The sequence below is a fragment of the Nomascus leucogenys genome, chromosome 8 (assembly GCF_006542625.1).
Source record: "Nomascus leucogenys isolate Asia chromosome 8, Asia_NLE_v1, whole genome shotgun sequence".
Classification (NCBI taxonomy): Eukaryota; Metazoa; Chordata; class Mammalia; order Primates; family Hylobatidae; genus Nomascus; species Nomascus leucogenys.
Genome location: NC_044388.1, coordinates 19,341,936 through 19,356,730, shown reverse-complemented (window position 1 = coordinate 19,356,730; position 14,795 = coordinate 19,341,936). Strand labels below are relative to the sequence as shown.

Below are 14,795 nucleotides of genomic sequence, written 5' to 3'. Positions count from 1 at the left end.
TTCCTAGTCAAAGAAATGGGTGACAGACGGCACCTGGAAAATCGGGTCACTCCCACCCTAATACTGCGCTTTTCCAACAGGCTTAAAAAACAGCACACCAGGAGATTATATCCCGCATCTGGCTCAGAGGGTCCTACACCCATGGAGTCTCGCTCATTGCTAGCACAGCAGTCTGAGATTAAACTGCAAGGCGGCAGCGAGGCTGGGGGAGGGGTGCCCGCCACTGCCCAGGCTTGATTAGGTAAACAAAGCAGCCAGGAAGCTCGAACTGGGTGGAGCCCACCACAGCTCAAGGAAGCCTGCCGGCCTCTGTAGGCTCCACCTCTAGGGGCAGGGCACAGACAAACAAAAAGACAGTAGGAACCTCTGCAGACTTTAATGTCCCTGTCTGACAGCTTTGAAGAGAGTAGTGGTTCTCCCAGCACACAGCTGGAGATCTGAGAACAGGCAGACTGCCTCAAGTGGGTCCCTGACCCCCGAGCAGCCTAACTGGGAGGCATCCCCCAGTAGGGGCAGACTGACACCTCACACGGCTGGGTACTCCTCTGAGACAAAACTTCCAGAGGAATGATCAGGCAGCAGCATTCGCGGTTCACAAAAATCCACTGTTCTGCAGCCACTGCTGCTGACACCCAGGCAAACAGGGTCTGGAGTGGACCTCTAGCTAACTCCAACAGACCTGCAGCTGAGGGTCCTGTCTGTTAGAAGGAAAACTAACAAACACAAAGGACATCCACACCAAAAACCCGTCTGTACATCACCATCATAAAAGACCACAAGTATATAAAACCACAAAGATGGAGAAAAAACAGAGCAGAAAAACTGGAAACGCTAAAAAGAAGAGTGCCTCTCCTCCTCCAAAGGAACGCAGTTCTTCACCAGCAACGGAACAAAGCTGGGCAGAGAATGACTTTGACGAATTGAGAGAAGAAGCCTTCAGACGATCAAACTACTCCGAGCTACAGGAAGAAATTCAAGCCAAAGGCAAAGAAGTTAAAAACTTTGAAAAAGAATTCGACGAAAGTATAACTAGAATAACCAATACAGAGAAGTGCTTAAAGGAGCTGATGGAGCTGAAAGCCAAGGCTCGAGAACTACGTGAAGAATGCAGAAGCCTCAGGAGCTGATGCGATCAACTGGAAGAAAGGGTATCAGTGATGGAAGATGAAATGAATGAAATGAAGCGAGAAGGGAAGTTTAGAGAAAAAAGAATAAAAAGCAATGAACAAAGCCTCCAAGAAATATGGGACTATGTGAAAAGACCAAATCTACGTCTGATTGGTGTACCTAAAAGTGACGGGGAGAATGGAACCAAGTTGGAAAACACTCTGCAGGATATTATCCAGGAGAACTTCCCCAATCTAGCAAGGCAGGCCAACATTCAGATTCAGGAAATACAGAGAATACCACAAAGACACTCCTCGAGAAGAGCAACTCCAAGACACATAATTGTCAGATTCACCAAAGTTGAAATGAAGGAAAAAATGTTAAGGGCAGCCAGAGAGAAAGGTCGGGTTACCCACAAAGGGAAGCCCATCAGACTAACAGCGGATCTCTCAGCACAAACTCTACAAGCCAGAAGAGAGTGGGGGCCGATATTCAAAATTCTTAAAGAAAAGAATTTTCAACCCAGAATTTCATATCCAGCCAAACTAGGCTTCATAAGTGAAGGAGAAATAAAATACCTTACAGACAATCAAATGCTGAGATTTTGTCACTACCAGGCCTGCCCTAAAAGAGCTACTGAGGGAAGCACTAAAGATGGAAAGGAACAACCAGTACCAGCCACTGCAATAATGTGCCAAATTGTAAAGACCATCGAGGCTAGGAAGAAAGTGCATCAACTAACAAGCAAAATAACCAGCTAGCATCATAATGACAGGATCAAATTCACACATAACAATATTAACCTTAAATGTAAATGGGCTAAATGCTCCAAGTAAAAGACACAGACTGGCAAATTGGATAAAGAGTCAAGACTCATCACTGTGCTGTATTCAGGAAACCCATCTCATGTGCAGAGACACACATAGGCTCAAAATGAAGGGATGGAGGAAGATCTATCAAGCAAATGGAAAACAAAAAAAGGGAGGGGTTGCAATCCTAGTCTCTGATAAAACAGACTTTAAACCAACAAAGATCAAAAGAGAGAAAGAAGGCCATTACATAATGGTAAAGGGATCAATTCAACAAGAAGAGCTAACTATCCTAAATATATATACACCCAATACAGGAGCACCCAGATTCATAAAGCAAGTCCTGAGTGACCTACAGAGAGACTTAGACTCCCACACAATAATAATGGGAGACTTTAACACCCCACTTTCAACACTAGACAGATCAATGAGACAGAAAGTTAACAAGGATACCCAGGAATTGAACTCAGCTCTGCACCAAGCAGACCTAATAGACATCTACAGAACTCTCCACCCCAAATCAACAGAATATACATTTTTTTCAGCACCACACCACACCTATTCCAAAATTGACCACATAGTTGGAAGTAAAGCTCTCCTCAGCAAATGTAAAAGAACAGAAATTATAACAAACTGTCTCTCAGACCACAGTACAATCAAACTAGAACTCGGGATTAAGAAACTTACTCAAAACTGCTCAACTATATGGAAACTGAACAACCTGCTCCTGAATGACTACTGGGTACATAACGAAATGAAAGCGGAAATAAACATGTTCTTTGAAACCAAGGAGAACAAAGACACAACATACCAGAATCTCTGGGACACATTCAAAGCAGTGTGTAGAGGGAAATTTATAGAACTAAATGCCCAAAAGAGAAAGCAGGAAAGATCCAAAATTGACACCCTAACATCAAAATTAAAAGAACTAGAGAAGCAAGAGCAAACACATTCAAAAGCTAGCAGAAGGCAAGAAATAACTAAAATCAGAGCAGAACTGAAGGAAGTAGAGACACAAAAAACCCTTCAAAAAATTAATGAATCCAGGAGCTGGTTTTTTGAAAAGATCAACAAAATTGATAGACCATTAGCAAGACTAATAAAGAAGAAAAGAGAAAAATCAAATAGACGCAATAAAAAATGATAAAGGGGATCTCACCACTGATCTCACAGAAATACAAACTACCATCAGAGAATACTACAAACACCTCTATGCAAATAAACTAGAAAATCTAGAAGAAATGGATAAATTCCTCAACACATACACCCTCGCAAGACTAAACCAGGAAGAAGTTCAATCTCTGAATATACCAATAACAGGCTCTGAAATTGTGGCAATAATCAATAGCTTACCAACCAAAAAGAGTCCAGGACCAGATGGATTCACAGCCGAATTCTACCAGAGGTACAAGGTGGAACTGGTACCATTCCTTCTGAAACTATTCCAATCGATAGAAAAAGAGGGAATCCTCCCTAACTCATTTTATGAGGCCAGCATCATCCTGATACCAAAGCCTGGCAGAGACACAACCAAAAAAGAGAATTTTAGACCAATATCCTTGATGAACATTGATGCAAAAATCCTCAATAAAATACTGGCAAACCGAATCCAGCAGCACATCAAAAAGCTTATACACCATGATCAAGTGGGCTTCATCCCTGGGATGCAAGGCTGGTTCAACATATGCAAATCAATAAATGTAATCCCGCATATAAACAGAACCAAAGACAAAAACCACATGATTATCTCAATAGATGCAGAAAAGGCCTTTGACAAAATTCAACAACCCTTCATGCTAAAAACTCTCAATAAATTAGGTATTGGTGGGACGTATCTCAAAATAATAAGAGCTATCTATGACAAACCCACAGCCAATATCATACTGAATGGGAAAAAACTGGAAGCATTCCCTTTGAAAACTGGCACAGACAGGGATGCCCTCTCTCCCCACTCCTATTCAACATAGTGCTGGAAGTTCTGGCCAGGGCAATTAGGCAGGAGAAGGAAATAAAGGATATTCAGTTAGGAAAAAAGGAAGTCAAATTGTCCCTGTTTGCAGATGACATGATTGTATATCTAGAAAACCCCATTGTCTCAGCCCAAAATCTCCTTAAGCTGATTAGCAACTTCAGCAAAGTCTCAGGATACAAAATCAATGTACAAAAATCACAAGCATTCTTATACACCAATAACAGACAAACAGAAAGCCAAATCATGAGTGAACTCCCATTCACAATTGCTTCAAAGAGAATAAAATACCTAAGAATCCAACTTACAAGGGATGTGAAGGACCTCTTCAAAGAGAACTACAAACCACTGCTCAATGAAATAAAAGAGGATACAAACAAATGGAAGAACATTCCATGCTCATGGGTAGGAAGAATCAATATCTTGAAAATGGCCATACTGCCCAAGTTAATTTATAGATTCAATGCCATCCCCATCAAGCTACCAATGACTTTCTTCACAGAATTAGAAAAAACTAAAGTTCATATGGAACCAAAAAAGAGCCCACATCGCCAAGTCAATCCTAAGCCAAAAGGACAAAGCTGGAGGCATCATGCTACCTGACTTCAAACTATACCACAAGGCTACAGTAACCAAAACAGCATGGTACTGGTACCAAAACAGAGATGTAGATCAATGGAACAGAACAGAGCCCTCAGAAATAACACCACATATCTACAACTATCTGATCTTTGACAAACCTGACAAAAACAAACAATGGGGAAAGGATTCCCTATTTAATAAATGGTGCTGGGAAAACTGGCTAGCCATATGTAGAAAGCTGAAACTGGATCCCTTCCTTACACCTTATACAAAAATTAATTCAAGATGGATTAAAGACTTAAATGGTAGACCTAAAACCATAAAAACCCTAGAAGAAAACCTAGACATTACCATTCAGGACATAGACATAGGCAAGGACTTCATGTCTAAAACACCAAAAGCAATGGCAACAAAAGCCAAAATTGATGAATGGGATCTAATTAAACTAAAGAGCTTCTGCACAGCAAAAGAAACTACCATCAGAGTGAACAGGCAACCTACAAAATGGGAGAAAATTTTCGCAACCTATTCATCTGACAAAGGGCTAATATCCAGAATCTACAATGAACTCAAACAAATTTACAAGAAAAAAACAAACAACCCCATCAAAAAGTGAGCAAAGGGTATGAACAGGCACTTCTCAAAAGAAGACATTTATGCAGCCAAAAAATACATGAAAAAATGCTCATCATCACTGGCCATCAGAGACATGCAAATCAAAACCACAATGAGATACCATCTCACACCAGTTAGAATGGCCATCATTCAAAAGTCAGGAAACAACAGGTCCTGGAGAGGATGTGGAGAAATAGGAACACTTTTACACTGTTGGTGGGACCGTAAACTAGTTCAACCATTGTGGAAGTCAGTGTGGCGATTCCTCAGGGATCTAGAACTAGAAATACCATTTGACCCAGCCATCCCATTACTGGGTATATACCCAAAGGACTATAAATCATGCTGCTATAAAGACACATGCACACATATGTTTATTGCAGCACTATTCACAATAGCAAAGACTTGGAACCAACCCAAATGTCCAACAACGATAGACTGGATTAAGAAAATGTGGCACATATACACCATGGAATACTATGCAGCCGTAAACAATGATGAGTTCATGTCCTTTGTAGGGACATGGATGAAACTGGAAATCATCAGTCTCAGTAAACTATTGCAAGGACAAAAAACCAAACACTGCATGTTCTCACGCATAGGTGGGAACTGAACAATGAGAACACATGGACACAGAAGGGGAACATCACACACTGGGGACTGTTGTGGGGTGGGGAGAGCGGGGAGGGATAGCATTAGGAGATACACCTAATGCTAAATGATGAGTTAATGGGTGCAGCACACCAACGTGGCACATATATACATATGTAACAAACCTGCACATTGTGCACATGTACCCTAAAACTTAAAGTACAATAAAAAAAAAATCCAACATTGTGAGAATATATCTGACAGTTTCTCTTTGTAGTCCTTTATGTATTTTGATTCTGTTTTATTAGATGCATGCTCATTTAGAATTCTTTTTTTCTTCTTTGTTAATTGAATTATTATGTAGTGACTTTCTTTATCTCTAATAATGCTTTTTTAACTTAAAATGTATTTTTATCATATTAATATGGCTACCCTAGATTTCTTTTGGTTATTATTTGCCTGGTAGCTTTGTCAAAAATTATTTTACTTTCAATCTTTCAATGCCCTCATGTTATAGGTATATTTCTTGTAACAACACCTAGCTGGATTTTGTTTTTTAGTCAGTGAGTCTAGTTCATTTACATTTACTATAATTATGAATGATGGTGGGTATTTAAGTCACAATTAAAATAATACTTTTAGAAATGGTTTTTAACAGTATATTAAACCAACATTTGCACTCAGGATCCTGCCCAGGGTGAACTGAGAAAGAGGGAAGTGCCATTGACAGAAAGAGGCCTTCAAGGCACATGCTCTGTCTGGGCATGCTGCAGGCTATGGAAGCCTCTACCAGTTTACCTGCCTGCTTCTGAAGAGAGAGCTGTTCTGTCTTTGCCCACCTGATTCAGAGACAGCCATTTGAAACACTACACATAGAGAATTTTAAACCTCTTTCTGTAAAATGTATCGTTAATGAAGATTCCCGATGCTTGTTAGCACCAAATGATTGTTGAAATGACAATATTAAAGGTAAAATACATTGTACCATTCCATTCCTGCAGTGACTCACACATATTTGATGTGCAGGGATTTCATATATTCCATAAAATCATCTTCAGGGTTTCCTTAAACTGTGCCTGTGTTCTCTTAAGGCTTTCTGGTAAACCAGGTTTTCATGATTATTTCTAAGAAATTACATATTTTTCACTCCCACTGTGTCACTAGTCTCCTGGTGTCTTTTTTTTTTTTTTTCAAATTCATCCAGAGAAGTTAAAAAATCTAAAATAGTATCTTAACCAAGATAGAGCTACAAAATTGTTTGAGGCTTCCAGTTTAACAGAAATAGGATTGCTATGCAGTTCACCACTGAGAAAGCAACAATAACGTGCATGATAGTAAAATAATAGCTATCACGATAAGGGGTGTGTGTGTGTGTATATGCATGCGTGTATGTCTGTGTATGAAATCCCCACTTAAATATAAGAAACCAAAGACATAGAAAATTTAAGTATTTTACTCCATTCCGATGCTATAATGAAATACTTCAGACTGGCCAATTTGTAAACAACAGGAATTTTATGATAAATTACTTTTACCTCAATTTTTAAAAAGGAAAAATATATGTATACAAAGAAGTGACCAGGGGAATTGGCCATATGAAAGTCATTGATACCACAGTGAGAGTAGTTTTAGGGAAAAAGAGAGGGCCAAGACTCAAGAGGAGTGGATTGTGAAAGAGTGTGCAGTAAAAAAGCAACAAACATAACTCTTTCAAGAAGTTTTGTTGGGAATAGAGATCAAAGTGATGGGTTGAGAAGGGGAGGAGCCTTGGGGCATGTGGAGGTTAAAGGAGGTTTTATTGTTTAGGAAAAGATATAGCAGGTCATGTGTGTACCCTAACAGGAATGATCCAGTAGAGGTAGAAAGTGATTGTGAGGTAAAGAGAGAAGATGACTGCAGGAGGGAATGTCACTGTGATGGTGACAGAGGCCAGGATCCAGAGCACTCAGGTAGAGTTTTGTCTTTGATAGGAGCAGGGAGGATCCCTTAATTAGACACAGAAGAGGAGGCCAAGTATATAGTTACTGATCCAAATAAATGGGCAGTTTGAGTACTGGGAAAATGGAATGTTTATGTGATTGTTTTGGTTTTCCATTGGAGAAAATAGGTGAAGTCATTGGCTGAGAACTAGGGTGAGGGTCCAACCTTACATTCTCCTTCCACAATGCCCCAGTAGAGTATCTCTGTGAGGGCTTCACCCCTGCAGCAGCCTTCTGTCTGAACACCAGGCTTTTGCATACATTCTCTGAAACCTAGGCAGATGCTTCCAAGCCACTTGCACTCTTGCATTCTGTGCAACTGCAGGCTTAATACCATGTAGAAGCTGCCAGAGCTTATGGCTTGCACCCTCTGGAGCTCTGGCCTGAGCTGGGCCTCTCTGAACCAAAGCTGAAACCAGAGCAGCTGGGATGTGAGGAGCAGTGTCCCGAGGCTGTGCAGGGCAGTGGGTCCCTGAGCCTGGCTCCTGAACCCATTCTTCCCTCCTAGGCCTCTGGGCCTGTCATGGGAGGGGCTGCCATGAATATCACTGAAATGCCTTTGAGGCCTCTTCCTCATTGTCTGGATATTTACACTTGACCCACTTTTAGGTATGCAAATATCTCTAGCAAGTGGTTGCTCCATAGCCTGCTTGAATTTCTCTCCCCCTAAGAAAGCTTTTTCTTTCTTTGTCACATGGCTAGGCTGCAAATTTTCCAAACTTTTATGCTCTCCTTCCCTTTTAAATATAAATTCCAAATTTTGTCATTTCTTTGCTCCAATATCTGAACATACGTTGTTAGAAGCAGCCAGGACACATCTTGAAGGCTTTGCTGCTTAGAAATTTCTTCCACCAGATACCCTCAATCATCACTTTGAAGTTCAAACTTCCACAGATCCCTAGGGCATAGACAGAATGAAGCTAAGCTCTTTGCTAAGGCATAACACCTGTGACCTTTGCTCCAGTTCCCAGTAAGTTCCTCATTTCCATCTGACACCTTCTCAGTCTGGACTTCACTGTTCATATCACTATCAGCATTTTGGTCACAACCATTTAACCAGTCTCTAAGAAGTTCTAAACTTTTCCTCATCTTACTCTCTTCTTCTGAGCCATCTGAATTCTTCCAATTTCTGCCCATTACCCAGGTTCCAAAGCTGCTTCCACACTTTCAGGAATATTTATAGCAATGCCCCTCTCCTTGGTATCAATTTTCTGTATTAGGCTATTGTTGCATTCCTATAAAGAAATATCTGAGACTGGGTAATTTATAAAGAAAGAAGTTTAATTGGTTTATGGTTTTCCAGCCTGTACACGCATAGCACCAACATCTGCTTGGCTTCTGGGAAAGCCTCAGGGAGCTTTTACTCGTGGCAGAAGGGGAAGTGGGAGCAGGCATGTAACATAGCAAAAGCAAGAGAGAGAGAGTGGGGAGGGGAGAGGTGCCACACTTTAGAATAACCAGATCTTGTGAGAATTCATTCCCTATCACAAGGACAGCACCAAGCCATGAGGGAACAGCTCCCAAGACCCAAACACCACCCACCAGGCCCCACCGCCAACACTGGAGATTACAATTCAACATGAGATTTGCACAGGGACAGATATCCAAACTATATCAGTCCCTTATAATCCTTTTTTATTTCTGATGCATCTGTTGTAATGTCTCCACTTTTATTTCTGATTTGATTTATTATTTGCATCTTTTCTTTTTTTCATAGTCTAGCTAGGGCTTTGTCAATTGTGTTTTGTTTTTCAAATGACCAACACTTGGTTTGATTAATTTTTTTCTATATTTTTTTATTCCCTATTTGATTTATTTTTATTCTGATCTTTTGCAAAAATAAATTAATGGGAGTACGTAAAACTAAAAAGATTCTACACAGCAAAGGAAACAATTAACAAAGGAAAAGACAACCTACAGACTGGGAAAAAATATTTGCAAACCACATATCTAATAAGTGGTTAATATCCAAAATTTATAAAAACTCTTACAACTTAACTGCAAAAAACCAAATAACTCAATTTTTAAAATGGGCAGAGGACCTGAACAGGTATCTCTCCAAAGATGACATAAAAATGGCCAATAGATATATCAAAAGGTGCTCAGGGTCACTAATCATTAGGAAAATGCAAATTAAAACCTATGAATATCACCTCACACCCCTAAGAATGTCTGTTATCAAAAAGAAGAAATAACAAATGTTGGTATGGAGAAAAGAGAACCCTAATATATACTGCTGGGGGACAGTAGACTGGTACAGCCACTGTGGAAAACAATACAGAGGTTCCTAAAGAAATTAAAAGTATAACTACCAATGACCCAGCAATCCCTCTTCTGGGTATATACCCAAAGGAGAAGAAAATACCACCTCATAAAGATATCTCCCATGTTCATTGCAACACTGTTCACAATAGCCAAGATGTGGAAACAACCTAAATGTCTATCAATGGAGAAGTGGATAAAGAAAGTGTGGCATATATATATACAATGGAATATTATTCAGCCTTATAAAAGGATATCCTGTCATTTGCCATAATATAGATAGACCTGGAGGACATTATGCTAATTGAAAAATAGCCAGACATAGGAATAAAAATATTGCATGACCTCAAGTCTATATGGAATATTTAAAAAAAAAGAGCTCAAGTACACAGAGATAGAGAATGAAACAATGGTTACCTCAGGCAGGGTTGGTAGGGGAGAGGAAATGAGGGAATGTAGGTCAAAGGATACAAAACAGTAGATACGTAGGATGGACAAGTCTAGAGATCTAATGTGCAATATGAGGACTAAAATTAATAAAATTGTATTGGGAATTTTTGTTAAATAAGTAGATTTCAGCTGTTCTTGTCATAAAATAGTAACTATGTGAGGTCATAGATATGTTAATCTGCTTCACTATAGTAACCATTTTGTTATCTATATGTATCCCAAAACATCATGTTGTAAACCTCAGATATACACAATACAATTTAAAAATCAAAAATAAAATGTTTTTTAAAAGAATAAAGGAAAACATTTGAAATAGTCATTTGGGGAGGAAAATAAACATACTGGGGAAATACGGTAAGATCCTTGGGCAGTGCAGGGCACCATTCTGAATCAAGATTACCATCTTAAATGAGAGACTTGGTATATTTGGATGCTTTTCTCCATAAATATTCTCTTGTTTGGGTACAGCCATCGACTAGGTATATGACTGAGTTTAACCATTAGGTCTTTGCCAAACAAAGGGAAAAGGGGTGGAAAAAGTCAAAGGTATTTGCGAGATAATGGTCATGATGACGGGCCATGAAATTAACTGTGAGGAGGTAGGTGGGGAGTGAGTATATGAGGTTACAAAAGAAGTGAGTAATTATTATCATGGGGGTAGAGTCAAAGTGAAAGGCACCATGAAGTGGAAGATTAGCTGGTAAGTATGGTAGGAGGACATTGAGGGGGTGATTAGAGAGTAGGAGGCTTGAAATCAATTTCAGAGGTCATGTAGTCATTGGCACTGATGAGGTCAATTGATATGATCATGGGAATGGGCAACTCAGGTAGGGTAAAAGAAATGATGGCTGAATGTGAGGTAGTTCAAAACCAGAGACAGCAAGAATACAGAAGTTAAGAATGATGACAAGAGTACAAGGTGGAAGAAAGAGTGGGCTAGTCACTGAAGTAATCAGTGTATGAAGGGAATGACCAGGGTTTGGTAGATGTCAGCAAAAGAAAAACCTGGATTTTAGGGGGTGACCGAGGTGACTAGGGATGCTAGGCATGCTGAAATCAGTCCTAATAATCTCATGACAGAAGGTGGGAAACCTATTGTGGAGCCTAGGGCTGCTGGTTTCTCCAGCATCTGGTGTTTTAAGATCAGCATTTGCATCCAAACTCTACCACACTAACTGTGTGAGCTTGTGAAAGGCTACTAAAAACCTACTTATTCTCATCTGTAAAATGAAGACAAATGTTCAATGAATTGCCTAGTTCACCAGGAGCATTTGAAATAATGAATGCAAAAGCACTTTGCAAGCCCTAAAGGGCTATAGAAATGTTAGTTAAAATTAAAAATTTATGTCTTGCATTGTCATGACTAGCCTTTAAACCACAGCTAGAAGAATTACCTATTCATCTCTTTATAGGCCACAATACGTAACACATATCCTATGATTTAGAGATTACAAGGTTGAATAACACTGAACAATAAAAGCTTATAAAATGAGTGAGTCTGTGACTAATGTCTCCAATGTTATTATCAACATTACCATCATTACTGTTAAGCATTAATGCTTCAAAAATTGTGAAAAAAGGCCGGACGCGGTGGCTCACGCCTGTAATCCCAGCACTTTGGGAGGCCAAGGTGGGCCTGTAATCCCAACACTTTGGGATCACCTGAGGTCAGGAATTCGAGACCAGCCTGGCCAACATGGTGAAATCCCATCTCTATCAAAATTACCAAAATTATCCAGGTGTGGTGGCAGGCGCCTGTAATCCTAGCTACTCCGGAGGCTGAGGCAGGAGAATCGCTTGAACCTGGGAGGCAGAGGATGCAGTGAGCTGAGATCATGCCAGTGCAGAGACTTCGTCTCCAAAAAAAAAAATACACATCCTGGTTTTTCTTTTTACCAAATCCATTGAAATGAAGAAAAACTAATATTTCTTCAAGTTAAAGTCACACAAATATTTATACACTTTGACCTAATAATCTCAATCCCATAACATTTGTATCATTTAATCAAGCACAACATACATTTACTCTTTTCTCTGTTCTTCAGAGAAAAGTGCAGAAACCATAAGTACACATATAAATTTTTAGAGTGAACACACACATAATACCCCAACTCCTAAAAATTTGATGTCATAAAATATTCCCCTAAAATGAAAAAGCCTAATATCTAAAGATGAGAGATTCACACTATGTTATAGTGAAAAGGAGCAAAAAAAAGCTCATTGTTTGGTGAAGGGAAAATGGAGTAAATATTGGCACATAAATTCAGTGGAACAATATGGAGCCATTACAAATGACAACTGTGAAGAACTGCAAAACAAAATCCACCAACTTGAATGCCCTTGAGTTAAGTGGGTAGAAGAACTATGAGAAGCAGCCTGGTATAAGATGATAAAAGATACGGGAGGTAGGTCAAAGACGGTCAGAAAATGCAGAGTACAGAGTGCTTGCAGGCCCCACATAAAGACATTCACATTAAAACATTTAAAAATAATAAAGGAAGATAAAACATGGTATTGCAAAACAAAACATGTTATGGGCCAAATTTTCCCCACAGGTCTTTAGTTTGTGACCCTTTATGGAGATAGAGGAAAACAGTCAACGGTGAAATAAACATACCAGATATGGTGATATGATTATAACATAAAGATTATGTTGACATATGGACAAACACTGGAAGTGTGGAAAAAATGAATGTTGGCCTTGGTGGAAACTTGGCCAAATAACTTTACCCCTTTTAAGCCTCAGTTTCTTCATCTGTAAAATAGGGATTTAAAAAATTGCCTCCTTTGTAAAGCTGTTGTAAAGGTTAAGTGTGACTGAAACAGCAAAGTGAGTAGAAAAGGACCTGGCAAGTGGCAAATAAAACTATTCTCCCCCTCATTTTCCTCCTCCTCCTCCTCATTATTATTTTGTTATTATTAACTATTTCTGGATTTTATATTCCACCATCCTGTTTCCCTTTGTTCTACTAACTCCAGCCACAATAGTTTTCTTGTTATTTTTCCAATATGTTTTAGCCTTAGGGCCCAAATTCTCTTGCCCCTAGTATTTGTCTTACTTCCTGAGAGCTTTTGCTCAAATGACACTTCCTCAGAAGGATTTTCCTGCCTGCCTCACCCTGCTTTTTCTTCATTGCACTTAGAACCATCTGATATCTTATGTGTATATGTGTATATATGTATATACGTTTATATAAACACATCTGTGTGTATATCTGTGTATTATATATATACACACACACAAGGGCAGGACTTTGCCTAACTTGTTTACTGCTATATTCCCAGTTCCTTGAAGGGTACCTGGCACATGATAGACATTGAGGCATTATTTGTTGAATACTGTTAAATGTTTAGGGTGGAGACATTGTGCCTTTTCTTCCCCCTTTTTTTCTAAATCCCAGAATGACAATGTTTGTAAAATCAATTATTTAAAAGCACATTTTCCTGCAGGTAATCTTAATGTATAACTCTTCGTAATCTTTTGTAACTTTTTTTGACAGATCAGCCATGCAGAAGCTGGGGACAGAAGTATTTGAAGAGGTCTATAATTACCTCAAGAGAGCAAGGCATCAGAATGCTAGCGAAGCAGAGATCCGGGAGTGTTTGGAAAAAGTGGTGCCTCGAGCCAGCGACTGTTTTGAAGTGGACCAGCTCCTGTACTTTGAAGAGCAGTTGCTGATCACGATGGGAAAAGAACCTACTCTCCAGAACCATCTCTAGGCAACTATCAAAAAGAAGCAGAAGTTCAAGTGGACAAATTTATGTGAAAATTCATTTAACATATAAGCTGAACTCTATTATGGGGAATGGATACAAAAGTGGAGCTCTCATCCTGACTTTCAATTCCTCGTCAGAAGTACTGGCTTCTTTAGAGAGTAGTAAGCATGGGTGCCTACGCTTGGAGTCATAAGTGTTATTTGGACTATACCCTGAGATAAGCTTATAGATCAAGTTTGGCTCCCTTGAAAAGCCTTTCTCTCATGTGTGCCCTCAGGGCTTCCAGCAGGATTGAGTCATCCTGACGATGACCGGGGAGAAGCTGTGTGCTCTTCATCATTTTCAGCTGGAGGACAAAACTCAGTGCCTGACTGCCTAGGGTCTCATGGACTGTGGGCAGCCTGCCGGTGAAGGTCACTGGACCCTAGCCTACAACATGCTGAGCTACAGCCCAGAAGCCAGACATGCCTGTCTTAGCTGACCTGTTTTTGGTCCACTTTTGCCCTTCCATGACTAACAAGGAAGATATGTGTGTATTTCATACACACACGAGGACCTGGATTAAAAATCCAAAAAGTGATTCTCTTCTATGATTTATTTCAAACTCATCCATAGATAATTCAAGATTTGTATTCAAAATAAACATAGTTTTCACAGTTACAAAATAAATCACCTATTTTATCTTTTCCTTATGTAAAACTTTCTTATTGAATG

General features: G+C 39.5%; 1 protein-coding gene across 1 annotated transcript in view; it reads left to right on the top strand.

Moving 5' to 3' along the window:
* NEK11 (NIMA related kinase 11) overlaps nt 1-14,773 on the top strand; it is a 324,686-nt gene extending 309,913 nt beyond the window's left edge. Inside the window, exon 17 of the mRNA XM_030816832.1 lies at nt 13,865-14,773. Coding sequence (XP_030672692.1) covers nt 13,865-14,084 — 220 coding nt within the window. The 3' untranslated portion in view covers nt 14,085-14,773. The remainder of the gene's footprint in view (nt 1-13,864) is intronic.
* The last annotated feature ends 22 nt before the right edge of the window (nt 14,774-14,795 follow it).